At 52.7% G+C, this 19,499-nt stretch overlaps 2 protein-coding genes and 1 non-coding gene across 5 annotated transcripts in view; 1 reads left to right on the top strand and 2 right to left on the bottom strand.

Annotated features, from left to right (window-relative positions):
* The window catches only part of Parvg (parvin gamma), an 18,434-nt gene extending 11,098 nt beyond the window's left edge, over nucleotides 1-7,336 (bottom strand). Inside the window, exons 1-6 of one of the 2 annotated variants that reach the window (XM_021183763.1) lie at nucleotides 7,219-7,336; nucleotides 4,967-5,062; nucleotides 3,713-3,777; nucleotides 3,110-3,212; nucleotides 1,931-2,071; nucleotides 1,037-1,152 (exon numbers count right to left, since the gene is read on the bottom strand). In XM_021183763.1, the coding sequence (XP_021039422.1) occupies nucleotides 1,037-1,152; nucleotides 1,931-2,071; nucleotides 3,110-3,212; nucleotides 3,713-3,777; nucleotides 4,967-5,045 (504 nt within the window). In that variant the 5' untranslated portion in view covers nucleotides 5,046-5,062; nucleotides 7,219-7,336. Of the gene's footprint in view, nucleotides 1-1,036; nucleotides 1,153-1,930; nucleotides 2,072-3,109; nucleotides 3,216-3,712; nucleotides 3,778-4,966; nucleotides 5,063-7,218 lie in introns of both variants that reach the window. The other variant, XM_029469890.1, reaches the window with a different exon arrangement.
* Nucleotides 7,337-8,692: 1,356 nt separating this feature from the next.
* Nucleotides 8,693-8,836, top strand: LOC115029460. The gene has a single exon (XR_003835036.1). It is a non-coding gene; the product is annotated as a small nucleolar RNA SNORA48 (small nucleolar RNA).
* Nucleotides 8,837-16,510: 7,674 nt separating this feature from the next.
* Nucleotides 16,511-19,499, bottom strand: part of Parvb (parvin beta) — an 83,526-nt gene continuing 80,537 nt past the window's right edge. The window contains exons 12-13 of one of the 2 annotated variants that reach the window (XM_021183070.2): nucleotides 19,391-19,463; nucleotides 16,511-19,211 (exon numbers count right to left, since the gene is read on the bottom strand). In XM_021183070.2, coding sequence (XP_021038729.1) covers nucleotides 19,135-19,211; nucleotides 19,391-19,463 — 150 coding nt within the window. In that variant the 3' untranslated portion in view covers nucleotides 16,511-19,134. The remainder of the gene's footprint in view (nucleotides 19,212-19,390; nucleotides 19,464-19,499) is intronic. The other variant, XM_029470070.1, reaches the window with a different exon arrangement.

Below are 19,499 nucleotides of genomic sequence, written 5' to 3'. Positions count from 1 at the left end.
GTGTGTGTGTGTGTGTGTGTGTGTGTGTGTGTGTGTGTGTGTGTGAAGGAATATGTGTTGATATGAATGTGAATGGACAAATTAATGGTCACCTCTGATTTTTTTTTTCCACTTATTGTTTAGTGTGTGTGTGCACATAAGGTCACAAGCAAGTTTCAGGAGTCATTTCTCCTCTTTCTCCCATGTCAGTCTTAGGGGTTGAACTTGGGTTGTCTGACTTGACAGCAAACACCTTTACCTGCTGAGCTGCCTTCCAGCCTTACCCCTGATTTACAGAAGTTTGAGAAAGCCATGGAAAGACTCAGTACTGAACTTTCAGCAAAGGCTTGGGAAAGGTGGGAATGGGTTTGATCAGGCCCAACTGGACACAGCTAAGTATGTAAGGTGAGTAGAAGGAACACAGACACACATATATACACATATACACACATGCATGCACATACACACATACACATGCATATATACCAATGTACACACACATGCATGCACATATACACACATGAATACATACATATACATACACACATATATATACACATATACACACATACACACATATACACATATATACATGCATGTACTCATATACACATGCATACATACATATATACACATACATATACACATGTACACACATGCATATACACACACAACATAGAACACAAGCTATCATTGCCAGAGAGCAAAGGTTTCTCAGAAGAGGAGACAGGATGTGGTCATGGGTGACAAATGAAAGGCATTTACTAAGAGTGGCCATGGAGAGATGGTTACCTATGCCCCAGGAACTATGGTGGCACACTGACCTCCCTACTAGTGTTCCCATTCTTGCCTCTGCCAGGCAGAGCTGGCTGCTGGCCAGTGCCCTCCTCTTTCCCTCCTGGGTCTCTGCCAGCCCAGCCCCCAACTGCTGTCCTGATATGATATAACATTCCTCATAGCCCCCTGGAGTCACTCCCACACAATGGCCCCATGTAAACACAGTGCTGTGGAACAATATTCTCAGATGACCAGCCCCATTCCACCGCCTAGCAAGTACCTCAATGTGGATGACTTCCGCCTGGACGTTGTCTGGGAGGGGCAGGTCCGGCTGGAAGCGTTTGGCCAGGGCCACCAGGAGATGCAAGGTGGCCAGCAGGTCCTTGTTGAAGATGGCTAGAGAGGAGAGGACAGAGATTCAGAGCTGAGGGGCCACTAACACCTGTAGCCACCCTCAGAATTGTCCTGTGCAGGCCACTGAGGTCAGAACAGATCTCAATCTCCCTCTCTCTCTCTCTCTTTCTTTCTCTCTCTCTCTCTCTGTGTGTGTGTGTCTGTGTCTGTGTCTGTGTGTCTGTGATAGCACTCTCATTTGGGGTTTTTTTTGGTTGGTTGGTTGGTTTTGGGTTTTTTCTATTTATTTATTTATTTTGATTTTTCATTTTTTCGAGACAGGGTTTCTCTGTGTAGCCCTGGCTGTCCTGGAACTCACTCTGTAGACCAGGCTGGCCTTGAATTCAGAAATCTGCCTGCCTCTGCCTCCCAAATGCTGGGATTAAAGGCGTGTGCCACCATGCCCAGCGCTCTCTCATTTGTTAACAGGCACAAAATGAATGAGCCTGGTCTAAGTTCCATTCCAGCTGAGAAGTGTGGTGTTTTTAGATTCAGCAGAGGCTGTGTCTCTGGGAAGTCATTATCCTTGTGCTACATGGGCTGCAGTGGTCGCCCCAGGACCATGCTTGCACCCCAGTTTCTCTTCCACCAGACACCTGGCTTCATGTCCATCTGTGTTCTTTCTAGGTGCTGCTTGAGGACCCTGCGTCCTTACCAGCCCTGGATGGTTCAAAGGCAGATGAATGTGTCATTTATCAGTTACGTGAGCAGTCAGCAGAGATGGTCCCCCCCCCGACCCCCCACACCCCCCACACCCCAGGCCTGGCTCAGCCTCACATACTCTCCACGCTCCACTTGGCCTGCTTCTCTTCCACCTGCAGGTTCTGGTTGACGGCCTCCAGGATGACCCCCAGCTTGTGCCTCTGGCTGGCCGAGGTCAGAGAGATTTCCTCCACTTCCAGCTTGAGCGATGCCAGCTTCTCTGAGAGCAAAAGGACAGTCAGGGCTGAGAAGTGGGCCCAGCAGCTGTCATGGGGGCTATCTATGAGAATAGTCCCAGACTGCATTTAGAGTACATGGAGCTATGGGTATATGGTGCTAAGCCCTGGGCAACCCCAGAAGCCTCAATCAAACATACTCAGCATCCTAGGAACCCCCATTCACATAAGAAATGGGGGTTCCAACAGGGCACATGGACTATGTATGTGAGCAGGTTGCAACCCTTTGAGCGACCCCTTCTGGCCCACCTCACCTTGACTGTTCTGCCCACGCCTCAGTCTCTGCCCTGTGGTGGCCATGCCATTCTTACAGAGTAGCATGGTTATTAACACTACACGCCTGGACCATTGTGCCTCACCCATAGCCAGGGAGAGGAAGGAATAATAATGAGCTGTTTGGAAAGCTGACAGTGCCTGCTCCCTGAGAAGTACCCAGAAGCCTCAGGGAAAACCAGAGGATCACTCTGGAGCCTGTCTGCTAAGCTCTATAGAATCGTGTGGCTTGAGCAGGCTCTGAAAATATAGTTCTGGGCCCTACTGCTTCCAGAACCCCTTTCCTTACACATGACATCTGCAGACCAGACATGGGTAGGAAAACTAGCCACGGGCAGGAACTTAGCCTGACTTCAGATATCACTTCCAGGCACACTGGAGCCACCCCTGCCTCTGCAATGTCTCACCCAGGAGAGCCTGGGTCCTTCCAGCAGCACAGGACACTCTAAGGTCAGGGACAGACGATGCCCCAGCTCCTAACAACAGAGTTGCAGAAGGCGTGGCAGCACAGACAGTAGCCACTGGCTGGAACCACAGCTCTGCTCTGCCTCGGCCCAGGGTGGGCAGGGTCTCCACCTCCCCAGCTCTACAATCTTTGAAAGCCATGAGGGGTTTCCTTCCCTCCCAGGGCTGTGGTGGTGCAGGAAGCCACTTGTGGGGCCAAGGCAGGTACACTTGGCTTCAAATCCCCGGGAGCAGCTGCTTAGGAAACACCGGTGCGGTGGGGTGGGGCCTGGGCCTCTGCTTACGGAACAGGTGGTGCAGAATGAGTCCATCAAACATGTCTTCCTCCAGGCTGCGGACCACGATGTGCTCTGGGAGGAGTGTGGCGTTGATCCATTCCATCAGCACCTGCTGGTCACCAGGGACAGCTGACGGGATAGGACTCACTTGGCCAGGTCAGCAACTCCTACCCACTCTTCAAGGTCTAGTCAAGTTCCAGAAAGTTCTCCCTAGTCATTCAGAACTTGCTCTGAGCTCGAGTAGATCTTCCCCACCTCAAGATCTCCCAGACACCTGCCTGAGCCCGCGAGCCAGGAGCTATCATCCTGGTATGTGAGGTTTCCGTACCTGGGAGTTACCATTGCTGTGGCAAACATCTAAACCTGGAGGCATGGCTAGGGAATTGGGTGATGACAAGAGCTGCCAATGGGCACTTGGTTACAAGGCCTAGTTTGCCTCCAAGAGAGAGCTGTAGAAACAGAGGTTTCCGGAGGAAAGAAGGGGTATGTTCTTGGCATGAAAGAGAGAACTGTTGGGATAGGGTGTGGGCAGGGGTGTTGTGTCTATAAGTCAGGGGCACCAAGCCTGGCTCCAGAGACTTCAGGACTGGGGGGGGGGTGGTGGCGTACCTTCTGCAGTTCTTCAAACTTGGGGTTCCTCTTGGAATTGGGCGACAGATATTTCTTCTTTCCTCCTGGAAGCAGAGGTAGGTATGATATGTGTGAGAACCCTGAGGGCCCTTGGAAGCTATCTCCCTTCAGGTCACCCACTGATCCCAGGCTCCTGGTAGAGCCTAGCCCTGCCTGTCATTCACATTTCCTCATGAGGACTTCACACTGGAGGTACACACGTAAACTCAGAGGTCACCCCTTACTCTGAAGGTCATGAGTCAGATGTGTAGCATCTTTTAGAAACCCTGCCTACCTGCCTAGAGTAAAAAACAACCCAAGAGAGCAAGGGACATGCCAGGCAGAGGTAGGCATCACCTATGCTGCTAAGCACTTCTGGCCAGAGTGGATCACTGGGGTCCCTCTGTGCCCCCTTTGGCTTGGTCATTTCTTTTCCTGAGATCTTGGTCAGCAGGGTCTCCACATTTTAAATTTGTAAAACCAAGAAAGTATTAGGCCCATTGGGGCTTTTGTGGGTCAGCTGATCTCAATGAACATTGAAGAAACCGAGTCAGGGAATGGACTGACTTGCCCAAGCTCATAAAATATAACCTGCTATGTGACCTACTAGATGTTTGATCTCTCAAAACCAGGAGTATACCCACTCCTGGTGGGAGAAGACATGGAGCACTGCAGTCATGTGCTGGCCTGGGGTCAGCTCCTGATGACACAAGTGAGCTAATGAGTGAATATGGAGGGATGGAGGAAAGGAAAAAAGGAGGGAGGGATAAATGTGTGGATGGGTGTGTGGATGAAGGGATGGGTGATTCATGGATGAGTGAGTGGACAAGATGAATGGAGAATGGAAGGTGGATGGATGGATGGATGGATGATGGATGGAGAGTGAATGGATAGGTGGATGGATAGATGAATGAATGGTGGATGAATGTATAGTAGATGGATGGATGGATGGATGGATGGATGGATGGATGGATGGATGGTAGATGAATGGATGAATGGATGGATGGATAGATGGATGGTGGATGGATAGATGGTTGGTAGATGGGTGGGTGGATGGATGAAGAATGGATGGAAGGAAGGATGGATGGATGGATGGATGAATGGGTAGATGGATGGAAGGATCATGGATGGATGGATGGATGGGTGAATGGATACATGAGTGGTCACCAGATACAACCTGTCTCGTTCTAGTTAGCTGGTCACACATTCTCCCCCTCCCCTGATCCAACAACTCTGTCCCACTAGGACCAGGACCTCGTGGAAGCTCTTCCTCCATGGGCTGAGCTACATCCTTGGGGAGCTGCAACAGGTCGTAGAGGAACTCTGACTCCATCTTCTTCCTTGCCTTCCCTGGAAGAGACAGGAGAGTGCATCACTGTCTCTAAGGCCAAGACTCACCATGTGTTCATTCTTTCATTCAGCCTGGGAGAGATGGAGGATGGGAGTCGGACACTGAGTGGGCAAGACACTGAGGGCCAAGGGTGAGGAATGAAGCCTGGTGTGAGACACCTGAAGTCAACCAAACCTTGCAGGGGCAGACAAGTTACCAGGCTATGGTGATTTATCCTGATTTTCGCCTTGGTGGGATCCAGACTCACCTGATAGGCAAAGCTCTGGGCATGCCTAGATGCCCTTAGTGTAAGAAGGAAAGCACTGTCCCATAGGCTGGTCTTGGGCTGAATGAAACTGAAGAGAACAAGCTGAGAAACCTCATTTGTCTCTCCTCTTTCCGATGCAGCTTGGCCAGCGGCCTCCTGCTCCCTCTGAAGGGGCTGTGCTTTCAAAGTGGGAGCTAAAGCAAACCTCCCTTTCTTGAGTTCCTTTTGTCAAGGTATTTTCTCACGACAACAAGGAAGGTTAATAACGCACAGGCTGAGGGCACAGCTTGGGCAAAAGCTTGGGAAGCAAACAAGTTCCCTGTCATCCAGGCACATGGAAGCCTGCCCTTTACCCCTGGCCAGGAACCTCAACCCTCTCTCTACATCCAGGTCAGAACCCCAGTTTCCACAGAGCATCAGCCAAGTGTGGGAAGGGAGCTCTGGGTTAATCTGTATGAGGGTAAGCACCCACCAGTGGGGTGAAGTGGCCGTCCATCCATCCCTTCAGGGTCTCTGAATCCAAGACAGGTAGAAAAACAAACCAGACTCTCCCAGATGTAGATGGGGTGGACCAGGCTGAAGGCCAAAGCCACCCAGACATGTTCCCCAATTCATGTTAGCTTGCCTCACAGAGGGAGGCTGGCCCATCTAGCCTCCAGTTTTGAATGAGTCTTTCACCCATTGGCTTAGCACCCCCAGACTTGGGGTGTGGTCTGTCAGGGCTTTTGCTCATGAAGCCCAGAGCTCGTGCTCCTTGTGAAAGACCAGCAGTCCCTCCTCATCCTCGTGATGGGCCTGAGACCAACAGTGTGTCGTGTCTTCCCCGCCCCCCGTCTCAGCCTCACAATGCACAGTGTCAGGCCTGAGACTGAGACCAGCAGTCCCATCCCACCCCACCTCCCCATCCCCCACAGCCAACCTCGTGATGAGCACTGTCAGGCCTGCCCGTACCCAGAAAGGATCAGATTCAGAAGCTAATGGACCCCTTCTGGTTCCCTAACCTACTTCTGGTTCTTCCACCCACTTCCCCTCTGGAAGTTTCATTTGCCGCATGGCCACCTTTGACTCTTCCCGTATGTCCCTCGTTCAGCCTCTGCACGAGCCTGAGATTCCCAGGCTCACTCAGATATTGGAGGTCTGGGGTCAAACTGGAAGACATTCACAACAAGGAACCTGAGAGTTGTGCTGAAGAAGAGGCACTGGGGCGGAGGGGGGGGGGGCTGAGAGCCACCATCCTCAAACTGGCTATGGCCTGGGAACTTTGGGAAACTGAGTCCTACCCCAAAGCCAGGAGCAAAAGGCCAGAGCCCCCTGAGAATGAGTCCCAAACCCCACAAACTGAGCAAGAGAAAAGAGAGTTGGGCTGGGGTGGGGAGCCTGGGCCCCAGCTAGCTCCTCCTACTCAGACTGGGTGACTATAGACCAGCACGCTCTCTCTTTGGCTCTGATGCAACTCTACAGGGCGAAGCTAGACCCTGTGTCCAGCCAAGTACACATAGACCTGAAACTGCCTCTGGTGACCGGTCCCAGGTGGGTTCCTTCCCTGCCCCAAACGGCAGTTTCTTCATGGTGGGGAGCTCGGCTTTCTCTCATGCAGTAAAGCTCTGAGGGGCTCTGGTCTGTAAACTGCTCATCTGGCTGTGGGGGAGGTAGTCAGAGCTTTCCTGTGGGGACGGGACTCACAGCTCCTCAGTAAAATGATGCAATGGCCTCAGCAATGTGGCTGGATGCGGGGCTCCCCTTTGGCAGATCTCCCTGACTGTGAGCTCCCAGCTGAGATGTGCCTCTGGGTTTCTATTCAAGGAACCGCTCCACCTTCCTCTCTGAGGTCCACTACCTGGGCATGTGAACAGGTAGAAGATTCTAATAGCTCAGGGATCCCACAGGCCAAAGATTTGATGCACTCACCCGCTGCTTCTTTTCAAACCAGGAAATGGAGCCCACTAGCTTAGAGGGTGACCAGGTTCCCAACGCAGACAGGTTCCGCGTCCGGAGGTGGAAGGCAGGGCTTCTGTTCACTTCCTCTGCCACCCTGGTGGCTGCAGACAGCTTCCTCCTCTAAGTTGCTGATGAGCGAAGTACCCTAAATCCACTGAAAGACTGCCAGAACTCCTGCCCCTAGTCTTCCAAGACTCCATGGCATCATGGGGTCTCTCATACTTCCCTCCCTGCCCCCGCCTCTCCATCAATCCAGACAATCACTGTCTGAAACATAACACCAAGGATAGGACCCCAACAGCAAACTGTGTTCTCCACTGCCTTTTTCTCATGGTGTCCAGCCTGCACCTCTGCCTCCCTCTGAGCAGCCCTCCAACCAAGCTTGCTTGCTTCAACCAAGCTTGCTTGCTTTCTCGCTTGCTGTTCAAGACAGTCTCATGTAGCTCAGGCTGACCTCAAAGTCACCAAGCTGAGGTGGTCCTTCAACTCCTGATTCTCCTGCCTCCATCTCTCACGTATCTGGATTACAGGCCGGAGCCACTACACCCAGCCAAAGGCTCCTAAATAAAGCCAGTCTCCAGGTCTCAGCCCGAGTCTCTGCACCCACAAGCTACTTTCCCCAGCTTTCCCCAGCCCTCCCGTCCTCTCCCTATAGCACAATGCCTGCCTGTTCTCTGCCAGTGCCTCGGGCTTTTACTTTGATGTCACACTGCCTGTCCCCATGTCTTGTAAACTCTGCTCAGCTCTTCACATGGCTCACAACTTCTTCTTGGCATGAGTTTGGTACCTCCTCCTATAGGAAGTCTTCCACAACATCCTTATCTTATACAAGGGTCTTGGGCTTGCAGCCATGCTAAAACTATTCTTTTTTTTTTCTTCTTCTTCAAGACAGGGTTTCTCTGTGTAGCCCTGGCTGTCCTGGAACTCACTTTGTAGACCAGGCTAGCCTCGAACTCAGAAATCCGCCTGCCTCTGCCTCCCAAGTGCTGGGATTAAAGGCATGCGCCATCACACCCGGTGTGCAGCCATGCTAGATCAGATGATGACACAGGCTGGTGCCTAATAGCTGTCTCACCATCAAACCAGGAGCTCTGCAGGGTGGAACCCATCTTTCCCACTCACTACTAAAAGTCAGTGCCTACAATAGCACCAGGCACAAAATGGGCTCAATGAGCATATTTTGGTGGCTGTTATTGCTTAAAGGACTGTGTTGGTCCTATGACAAAATGACTGATGGAGGCTGGAGATAGAGCTCAATTGATAGAGTGTCTGTCTAACATGCAGGAAGCCTCGAGTTCAATCCCCGGCACCTCATAAACTAGGCATGGGAACGGACATGTGTAATCCAGCTCTCAGAAGCTGGAGGCAGGAGGATCAGAAGTTCAAGGCCGGCCTAGACTTCAAGAGTACATGAGACACTCTCTTTAAAAAAGAAAAAGAAACCCCCCCCTGGCATTGGGCAAAGAGACACCTTGTTGTTGGTGCTGTTCTTCTATCAGTCAGGGGCAGAGCAGATGGCAGTCCTTTGTGCACCCTAGCTTGATACCTGGCTTGGTGACCACAGCTGTTTTATGCCTAGGACATATAAATCAAATCATCAAATCAAACCAAATCCAGGCAGCACAGCATGGTAGAAGGAAGACAGACAGAGACCTGCATTCCACCATTCCACCCAGACATGACCTTTGCCCCACAGCATGGGTGGGCCATAGACACCCAGAGCCTGCCTACCACCATGGAGCCCAGTATGTGAGGGAGAAGACAGAGACCTGCAGAGCCATGCTGCCCACAGACCAGCTCCAGGGTGCACGGCACAAGCAGACTGTAGAGACCATCTTGCTACCATGCCACAAAGTATGGATGGACAATATCACCCAGGGGCCAGCCATTCACATGGCCAGTCTTCAGCAGGAGCCAACACAATGTGCGAATATGTGGTGGATAGATGGGAGAGAAGAAAAGGTGGAGGGTTTGGGCATTGTGAAAAGAGATGGAACTGGAGATTCAAGGGTGGCGAGGAATAGCCTGTTGTGTGTAAGTGGCCAGCCCTGCCACCTGGGGCCATGATGTGGTCCCAGCCTGAGATGCTGCTGAGGGTCATGTCTGGGTTCATGGCTACATAGTGACAGAGGTCAACGTTGATGTCCGTCACTCATATTACCACTATAGAACATTGGGACATCCCTAGTCAAGATAGCCCTCAGGGGCCACATAGATGTCCAGGGGCTGTGCAGAACTGGCCTTGCCACACATTGGCTGCTGCTCTGAAGAGCTTGCCCCACCTCTCACTGGGGATAGCACTTGGAAGAGCAGATCCTGTGCCTCTCCCAGGCAGCACAGGGGAGCTGGCCTTGGGGGTGGGGGTGGGGGTTGGGGATGAAGATGAAGGTGAGCAGGTCCCAAGGTGATGAATGTAGAAGAGCTGACCCTGCCACTGTCTGTCCTGATGCCCCCTACCCCTCACCACCTCCAGCAGTAGGGGAAACTGTCCACAGGGTCATGGGGGCAGGAGAGCTATCCCTGTCTCTCAGTAGCTGCAGCACATGGGAAGAGTGGGCCCTGCACCTCGACAGGACAGCGGAGACAACCCTGGTGGTGGGGGAGGGGACACAGGTGGGCCAGCCCTGAGGGTGAGAGCTCCGGAGAGCTGGCCCTGCCATTCATCTGCCTTGATGTGGTGGTTGGCATTCCTTCTAGGCTCCGCCCCACAGTTACTTGGCAACAGCTAGGTGTGCCTGAGTCACTATAAAAGGTAAAAGGGGCTGCTTGCCCCCTCCTCCCTCCTTCTCTTCTCTTACCCTCTTTCCCCTCTCTCCCCATTCCATTCCCCTCCCCCTCTCTCCCATGTGCTCATGGCCTCTCTCTCTCTCTCTCTCTCTCTCTCTCTCTCTCTCTCTCTCTCTCTCTCTCTCTCTCTCTCTCTCTCTCTCTCCCTCCCTCCCTCCCTCCCTCCCTCCCTCCCCCTCTCTCTCTCTTTCTTTGTCTCTACTACCCCCTCAACTCCCCTCCCCATGCCCTGAATAAACTCTATTCTATATGATACCATCATGTGGCTGATATGTCAGAGGGAAAAGATGCCTCAGCATGGGCCCACAGAGGCACCTCCATCCCCCACACCAAACATACCCCTGGCTTCTTTTTCTCTTTTATAAAACACAACAGTGGTGTGGGTTGCAGGGGTGATGCCCTCCTCCCCTTGCCCCTTGGCACCTGCTGCAGTTGGGAGAACTAGCTCTGCACCTCACCTGGGTAACACTGATGAGAGCTGGCCCTGATGGCAAAGATGTGGGTGAGCCAGCCCCCAAAGGTCTGAGAACATAAAAGCTGGCCCAGACCCTCCTAGGAAGTGAGAAGGCAGCCATGCTTAGGGATGTGTGATGCTGGGCGGCACAGTAGCTCTGCCCAGAACTCAGGTCTGATGTTCTGGGTGGTTTCTAAGCACTCTGGCCCTGCAGTCAGCACATTCTAGCATGGAAACTGGAGTGTGTGCCATGGTTTCATAAAGGAAACACAGCACAGATGGGCTCACCAGAAGGGATGACACTATCCAGTTTGGCAGTTGGGGGGTAGGGAGGTGAGGGGGATGGGGGATGGGAGGTGGGGGGATGACTCTGAAGCCCAGAAAGCAAGCGACCAATGGAAATCGCTGGAGAAAGGCTGAGCTAGGAAAATGACCACCCATGGTGATTGGTAGAGGGCACAGAAAGAGGAACATGCCCCCAACATCCACCACATACACTTCCCTGCCAACAGCCTCTCCCCCAAGAAAGCCCAGCAATGAGGTTCACAGGGGTCAGGACAGGGAACAGGAATAGGTACAAAGAGCCGGTGGGCAGGACAAACAGGAGCAGTGGCCATCATGGCTTCCTAGCCCTGGCAGCTCCTGTCTAGGAGCTGACTCTGCAGTTGGTGCCATTCGTTGACAGGAGCTACCAGCAGCCTGCCCTCTCCCCAGAGCCCCCCTCCCCCCAAGCCTTCCATGGCCACTACAGACTTCCTAGGACTGGACTGGGTCCTTAAAGAATAAAGAATATGCTGTCAATCTCACTTACAGGCTGTGTGTCTTTAGGAATAGACACGGGGGAGAGGGGAAAGCCGGGGAGGAGTCTTGCTTTGGGGGATTTAGAAGCATGAGAACCCAGTGGCCGTGAAAGAGAAGAATCTTGGGAGAAGCCCCACGGATGTGGTGACATAATCCCCAGGAATCACTTACAGTCAAGAGTGGTTAGTCCACAGCCTTGGCTCAACTGGGGCTTCTGCACAAAATACCACGGGTGGGGCTTATCCAACACTGTGGTGGGCCTGCTCTTGGGGGCACCTGGACATTTAACACATGGCAAGAACCAGTCCAGGCTTTACACCTTCAGCTGAGCTCTGGCCAGCACACCAAGGAGACGTACAATGGTGCTATAGGTATCCCTGTGTCAGGGTTGCTGGGTGGGTGCAGCTGAGAGACCAATGTAGAACCTCAATCTGTGAACCATGGGATTGTGACAGTCTAAAGTCGCAGTCCATGAAGTCCCCACGGGAAGGAAGGACATTGTGTACAGAGAGGATCCAAACATTCCGAATCCCAGGAAGGATCTTGTAACCGTGAGCCCCACCCCAGAACAACAGAAAAAGACCCTGCTCGCCCTGGAAAGCCCCAGCAACCATCTGAGGTGCCTGCCCTACAGAGAATGCCAATCTCCTCCCTCCAGACTCCGGAACCCCACATTTCCAGGAACTATCCAGTCTGGGAGCAGATGAAACTGTCTGGAGGTTCAACCCCATATCCCTCCTCTTTACTGTATGGTTTTGAGTAGGCTGAGCAGGGCTGGGCTGGATAGTGTGGCCCTGGCTGGCTCTCTGCACATCTGTAGCCAGTTGGCAGTTGATTATAACAGCTTCGCTTCCAGGCTCCTGTTAAGCAGGGTTTATGGCTGTTGACTGCATGACCTTCATCCCCAGCAGGGAAGACAGAGCCCAGAGACTCTTCAGATCTCCTCTAGTGTCACTTTTGTTATTGTCCCTTTGGGCAAAGCAAGCCAGACAGCCAATGCAAGAGTTGGCACAGGAAGGTGCTACCCGAGGGCATGGATGGGGGCAGGGCGTTGGGGGTAGGGGGTTGGAGATCACTGTAGGGACCTCACCAGGAGGACTCCAAGGACTTCACCTGCTTCTATACGATCTTACCAGAGCAGAGCTCCTCATCTGAAGCTCAGTCAGCAAGTGGGACTCTTGATCCAAATCGGCCCAGTAGTCAGGCGCTCTCGGACTGGGCAGGCAATACACACACACACACACACACACACACACACACACACACAGAGGCTGCAGCGGAGCTGGCATCATCCACAAGACACCTGGCTCTTCTCCCTTATGGCTGTACTATCAAGTCAACAGGACCCAGTGGGCAAGTCATAGCAGGTCAGCTTCCCACGCATGGCGTGTAGTGTACTGATGGATAGCTCCCCCTGATGCCCGGTGCAGTCAGCGTGTTCAGGCTCATCCTTGCTACCTAGGAGAGACTATCCATCCATCCAGTGTACCCTGAACACTCTATTTCCGTTTATAAATCCTCTGGCATGACAACAGTGGACAGCCCTTTCTAGATGTCTTTTGGGGACACCTGTATGCTAGTCCATGGCCCTCTGGAGATCTATTTGTCTAGAAATCTAAGGACAATCCCTCCCAAATGAAACTGTAGGGGTTGACCCTTCTCTTGCAGCTAAGGAGGAGGCCTCGAGTGCTTGGTGATAGAGGCTCTTTGGACGCCAAGGTCATGTATACCATGCCCAGATCTCAGTGCTTACAAGACTGTCTACTAGGGAGAGAAGATCTACACCTGACCCTAGCGGTAGTGCCCACAGCTCAGGCACCTGGTTCTTCTGAGCCAGTGGGTCCATAGAGGCTCCTTGTAGGCAAAATGCACCAGGATGTTGGGCAGTGGGCTATGGAGATGTCTCAGTCCTGACTTCAGAGCTGTGGCCACAATGGTGCCCAATTATATCACAACTCCCTCCTGTTGAGAACCTCGACCCCCAACCCCAAACAGCTTGCTAGCAGTCCTAGTATAGGCTAAAACCTGAACAGGCTGTGGTTTGAATGTGTCCCTTACCAAAAGTTCACAGGTTGAAACTGACCCCTAGTCACGTGCTAATGGTGTTTGGAGGCGGGGCTTGAGGGAGAGAAGTAGGATTGGATGAAATTCTGAAAGTGGGGTTTTCAGGCTCAGTGCTATAAGAAAAAGGGGGTCCCAAGCTAGAACTCTTATTTTGCATCTCTATAAATGTGCTCTGCCCTCTTGTCCTGGAAAGTCCATAACCGATGTCAATGCCGCTGGAGAATACGCTCCCCAACCTCAAGGACCAGGAGCCAAACCCACCTCGGTGTTTTATAAATTACTGTCTTAGACATTTTGTCATAGCAACAGAAAACAAAACCAAGACAGTACCCCCAAGCAACCATGGACTCTGAATTGTTCACCAGGCACTGTGGGTCATTTGATATGTCAGTCCACAAAGCCAGTGAATCAAAATGTTCCATGGTCAATGGGGAGAGATGCACACGGGGCCAGACTCCAACAATCCTTCATCACAGATGTGAAGTTCATGAGTAAGTGTGAGACTAAGTAGATGCTCAGTAAACAATTCCCTCTGTGTAGGGCCTACATAGGGGGTCCCCACACCTTGCCCAGTGCAAAAACCACCCTTGATGGTGTTGACAATAACTTCCTGAAGCTCAAAGATGGGGCCTCCACAACAGGCCTCACCTCAGCTCTAAGAGGTTGTCCCCGGGCTGCAGTGCCCCAGCTCTAGCCTGAGGAGGGTTGCACAGGTCCCAGCTTGTGGCTCCTTCCTTGTCTGAATTCCCTGTGGCCACAATCCCCAGATTGGCGACAAAGGAAGGAAGGACCCCACACAAGCCCTGAACTGGGGGGCTTCACCGGGGGCCTGACAACTGACAGTCAGCCCAGGATAATGGAACAAAACCTTTCTGGGAGAAATAAGGGGTACAGAGGCCTTGGCAGCCCATGGAGCCCTCAGCTCTGTGTCCTCCTCTGAGCTGGCTTTGAGCTCCTATACATGTTCAACCATACCCTGCTATGCCCTGTCACCCTAGTTTACCAGAAGTCTCCTGATCCAGAACTCAGCCACTCCATTGGCTCTGATCAATTAAGACCCACCTCCCAAACCCCAGAAAAAGACCCATTGGGAAGAACCAATCAGAAGGTCTCTGGAGGGACCACATGTCACAGCTGGTCTTAAAACACCAGTGTCTGGTATGTGTTAATTAAGGTGTTTTTTTGTTTTTGTTTTTGTTTTTCCCCAACTTGACACTTTCTTGAGTCAACTCGACACAAACTAGAGTCCTCTGGGAAGAGAGAGGCTCCACTCAGGAAACACCTCTACCAGATGGGCCTGTGGGACATTTTCTTGATTAATAATTGTTGTACCCACTGTGGGCAGTGTCACCCCTGGGCTGGTGGTCTCAGGTTCTATAAGAGGACTGAGCAAGCCATGAAGAGCAAGCCAGTAAGCAGTATTCTTCCGTAGCTTCTGCTTCCGTTCCTGCCTCCAGGTTCCTGCCTGGCTTTAGTACCTGCCTTCCATCGTTCAGTCAGTCAATGAGTGTCATGTAAAAGGATAAGCTGACATGAATCCTTTCCTCTCCACGTTGGCCCTGCTGTTTATCACAGCAATAGAAAGCAAACTAAAACATCACACACACACACACACACACACACACACACACATTTTTCCTCGACAGGGTCCCATGTAGCTCAGGCTACTGTATAGCAGAGGGTGATCTTGAATCCCTGATCCTCCTGACTCCATCCCCCCTGGTGCTGAGGCTATAGACCTATGCCACCATGTGTGATCTATGTAGTGCTGGGGTTTGATGTAGCACCCTGGTCCACTCTTCGGCTCAAGGCGCTCTTTCTATCTCAGCTTCCTTAAAAGACCTGGAGTATCTAGCCAAGAACTTTACCAACTGCTCTGTGGCCCTAGCTGCCGAGGAGAGATTTACTGACTGCCCCAGGAGCTGGTAGTTTACCTCAGGGTGTCCCAGACTGAGCACGGTAACATTTGGAGACACTCTTCCTTGTCTAGTGAGCTGTAGGATGTCAGTAGCAAGCCAAGCCTCCACAACAGGCTGGTAGCTCAGAGTGGTGAGAACCAATCCAGACATGACAACACATCGCCTAGGGACACGGTACTGAAGATGGCTGGTTTCTCTCCCTCTGAATTGGAAGGCTCTGGCAAATTAACCTACCAGCAGTCACTGACAAACCAAGCCGGGCTGGAGCCCATCCAATACCTAAATCCCTCTCAGCCACATTTTGTCCTTTTAAGCAAGCCATTAAAAAAAAAGTCTATGCGTATGCACACATGTTCTTTTGTTGTGAATCAGGGTACACGAATGTCATGGCATGTGTGTAGCAGTCAGAGGACAACTGGAGGTGCCAGCTCTCGAGGATGCTGACATTCCAATGCTGTGTTCCCCAGGATAGCTGGCCCCTGAGTTTCCAGAGATTGTCTCTACTTGGGATTATGGAGGCCTAGTACCACAGCCAGCAGACAGAGCTGGAGATTAAAACTCAGGTCTTCCCAATTACCCAACAAGCACCTTACCCAGGGGCCATCTCCTAACCCTAGTTTGTCTGTTTAAATAGCATCACTGAGTTCCTATCCAGGCCAGCTATGCATTCATGGGTAGGGGAAACTGTTTTGAGACAGGCTCTCACTCTATTGCTCAGGCTACCCTGAACTATGTAGCCCAGGCTGCCCTTGAACTCTTGGCTCTCACTCTGTAGAGAAAATGTACCAGAAGCGTGGCACTTCTTCAAGGGAGGGGGGCACAAAATGCCAAGTTGAGGTGGCCATCACAGACTGGCTTTGACTTCCTACTCCTTCCACAGAGAGAGCAGGGGAGCCCAGCCCCCAGGCCTTCTGCTCTTCACCAGTCTCTTCCTTCAGCCTCTGCCTGGTAGCATCAGAGGGGAGAGTTCAAGCCAGCCTGGCAATGTGAAATGATGCAGCCCCAGCTCGGTGCAGGGAGAACGGACAGGAAATGTGTGAGAAGCAGCCCCGCAAGGAGCCAGAGGCCAGCTGGTGTGTATCGGAGCTCATAACTAGAGTAAGTCAGAGCACATTGTGACACCCCCAGCTTCATCTCCCGCCTGAATGTCTGGCACAGGAAGCCATGAGTTTGAGCTGTTGCAAGCACGCTGTCCCTGCTGTCTGCCAGGAGGGTCTGATCAAAGCACAGCCGGGGGTTTAGTGGTTTTTATTTAATATCCAGAAATCCAAAGGACACATTACTTCAAACAATTAAAAAGACAATAAAGCGCGGCCGCACAGGGGGCGTAACGGATTCGGCTGCTTGGATATAAGATTCCCCTTGGTCGGCCGATGAGGAAGGATGCAGGGGGCCCTGAGCTCAGGACTTGCACAACTGAGTGTGAAGGTGGTACAAGAGCTGCCTGCAGGTCCACAGAAGGCTGGAGAGCTGGAGGGGATGTGCCAATCAGGGCAGGGCAGAAGGGAGGAACCCAGTCCTGGCTTGCAGACCTGGGGGCAGGGGGTGCAGACCTGCCTGTCCCTGATGACATTGCTAAGAGTTTTAGTGGCCAGACCTCTCAACAATATCAGGAGAGAATGAAGATCCAAGCAGTAGAAGGTTCCAGAATGGCCTCAAATTAACAGCTCAAAGAGAAGTGTTTGTATTCCAGCCCCTGCCCCGAAGAGAACTGTGGGAAAGTTTGGGGGTGGGCACTGATCACCTGAGGTCATCTGGGTGGGGGGTTCTCCCTTTTTTTCTACGAAGAAAGCCTTGCCTTATGCAGGTGGCCCTGAAGTTGGCCTAGACATCTTAGTTATTGGTGCCTTTGTCCAGGCTATGGTATGAATGCCAGCTCCGCAGTGAAGGGACAGTAAGGCCAGCCCTTCACTGGTGTGTGAGAACCACACCTCCGCGCTCAGTCAATGGGGGAAGTCGCGCCTTCATAGAACCCTGGCTTCCCAAGTTCTGCCCCAGGCAAAGGAGCCTGCTTACATTCCAAGCAGGACTTGTGTCCTCCAGATAGGGAACCCCAGGAAGCCACCGCCCTTCCCAGACCAATTCTTTCCCTCCCTTCAGCACGGTAGGTCTTTGCATCTAGGCTCCCTGCCCCAGACTGCCTGTGAGCAGAGCAAAGCGGTCCCAGCAGCTCCCAGATACTGCTGTGGTTCTGTGTCTGCGAGGAAGGCAGCACAGAACCTTCCAGTCCCGGGTATTTTGTCAGTGTGGCTCTTTAATGTCACCGCATCCCACAGGGAGACACGGTAATGCCATTTTAATTATCTCTCTCCCCTGCTGGGAAGCCTCCTCCACCGGAGCGGCTATTCCAAGCCCCATCCCCAGCTTAGCAGCAGTGGAACCAAGGGAAGATATTGAAATGCTTTCTGGAACATCATTGCTGGTGTTCAGTTCGGTAGCAACACCTCACCCCACAGCCCTGGGTCTTGTGGTAAGGTGGGAATCAGGAAAGGGAGGTTTCCCTGTAAGCTGCCGTGAACAGTGCTGCACGGCAGGTGAGAGGCAGGAGGAACGTGAGAAGGGGGTGGGGGTGGGGGTGAACCACAGAAGCAGGATTCCTGAGACAAGGAGCCAGACGGCCATGGCACCACCTCCAGAGTCAAGGGGAAGTGGGTGGTGAAGGGCTTGAGGGAGCAGCAGGATTTTCTCTTGTAGGTCATGCTGTAGGGGATACCAGCAGTGTCTAGGAGGGATGTGGACATCTCTTAGGTCCCACTGCCAGCTGAGACACAGCCCACAAACCAATTCCTGGCTGGTCAGAGGGAGGCTGCATTTGGAGACTGGGGGGGGGGGGGGGAGGGGCGGCTTGCCAACATCATGGGGTCAGCGAGGTCATACAGGGGATGGTTCCACTACGGAATGAAGAGGAGATTAATAGAGGAGGAGGAGGAGGAGGAGGAACGGTGTGAAGGCAGAGAAAGGCAGCCCGCCAGCACTCTGCCTCCTACCCTCAGCCTCCAGAGCCGTCAGACACACAGCCTCTGTAATTCTGGCTGCTCGCTGGTAGGCTGTGGTCAGGCAGCCCGTGGTCAGGCAGCCCTTGTAATAGATCCCCACCTTCTTGTAAAGTCTCTAAAAATGTGTCCATTCCCTAACAGGGCCTCCGAGACGGGAGGTTCCGACTCCAAGCCGGCTCTCAAGCTGCACATTCGGAGCCAGCAAGAGACCCAGACATGCACCGTATGCACTACCCTGGGGCCCCAAGGCATTCTGGGTCCTGAGAGTTCATGTAAAAGGTCCATTAAAAGCAGCAAACCGCAAGACGGATGGGGAGGGGGTGTGTGGAGACACACGTCAGGAGTCAAAATCTTCTGAGACTCAGGAGTGAAAAACTGAGTGGATCTTTTTTTACTGAGACCCTTGCTTCCAAGGAGAGCCCAGACCGGGGGATTCCTGAGGACAAATGGGGCGGAGTCCCTGGAGCCAGGGCTGTTGCCGTAATTGCTCTGTGGGCTGGAGCACAGGTGGACAGCCCTCAACAGCCAAGGGCTAGGCTGGGCCTTTTTCATCTTTGGGGGGGGGGGGGGGGGGGGGGAGGCAGAGAAAAAGAAGTGAGGCCTTAAACGGGAGAGGGTATTTGAAGCACCAAGTTCTCAATGACCTAACCAGCTAGGGAACCACAGGGCAGAAGCGGAAGGGGGGGTGGGGAGGGCGAGGGAGGGGGAGGGGTGTTAAAACCAAACCAGGCAGGGGGCAGGGAGCAGAGGCCTGGGAAACCTGAGGCCTCCCCGGGAAGGTGTTTCCTGGGAAAACAAGGACTGTGTGGATGGATGCACCCATTTTTCTGGCCTAGCACTTGTTCCTGGAGGATCAGTTGCTCTGTCACTCCACATCCTTGTACTTGGTGAACAGCGTGTAAAGGACCCGCAGAGTGGACTTGAGGTCCAAGTTCACCACATCTGCAAAAAGAAACAGAGTTGACTGAAGAGGCCAGACTCCAGGAACTACAGGCTCTATTGCCACCCACGTAGGAGAAAGATGCCTGCCACCTATCTATCCACAGGACATGTAGGTTGCCTGGGACTCTGACCCCTGCTGTCCCTCTCTTATGCTTGGAGCTGCTCTGGTGGGGTGTTACCTTCAGGGCGTGCCTTAGGCTTCTTGAGGCCTCCGTCCAGCATCAGTTCAAAGGCAAAGGCCACGTTGTGCACCTGTCAGGGACAAGACAGGAGCAGGGTCAGCGCCAG

The sequence above is a fragment of the Mus caroli genome, chromosome 15 (genome assembly GCF_900094665.2).
Source record: "Mus caroli chromosome 15, CAROLI_EIJ_v1.1, whole genome shotgun sequence".
Classification (NCBI taxonomy): Eukaryota; Metazoa; Chordata; class Mammalia; order Rodentia; family Muridae; genus Mus; species Mus caroli.
This window is presented reverse-complemented; position numbering and strand designations above follow the sequence as displayed.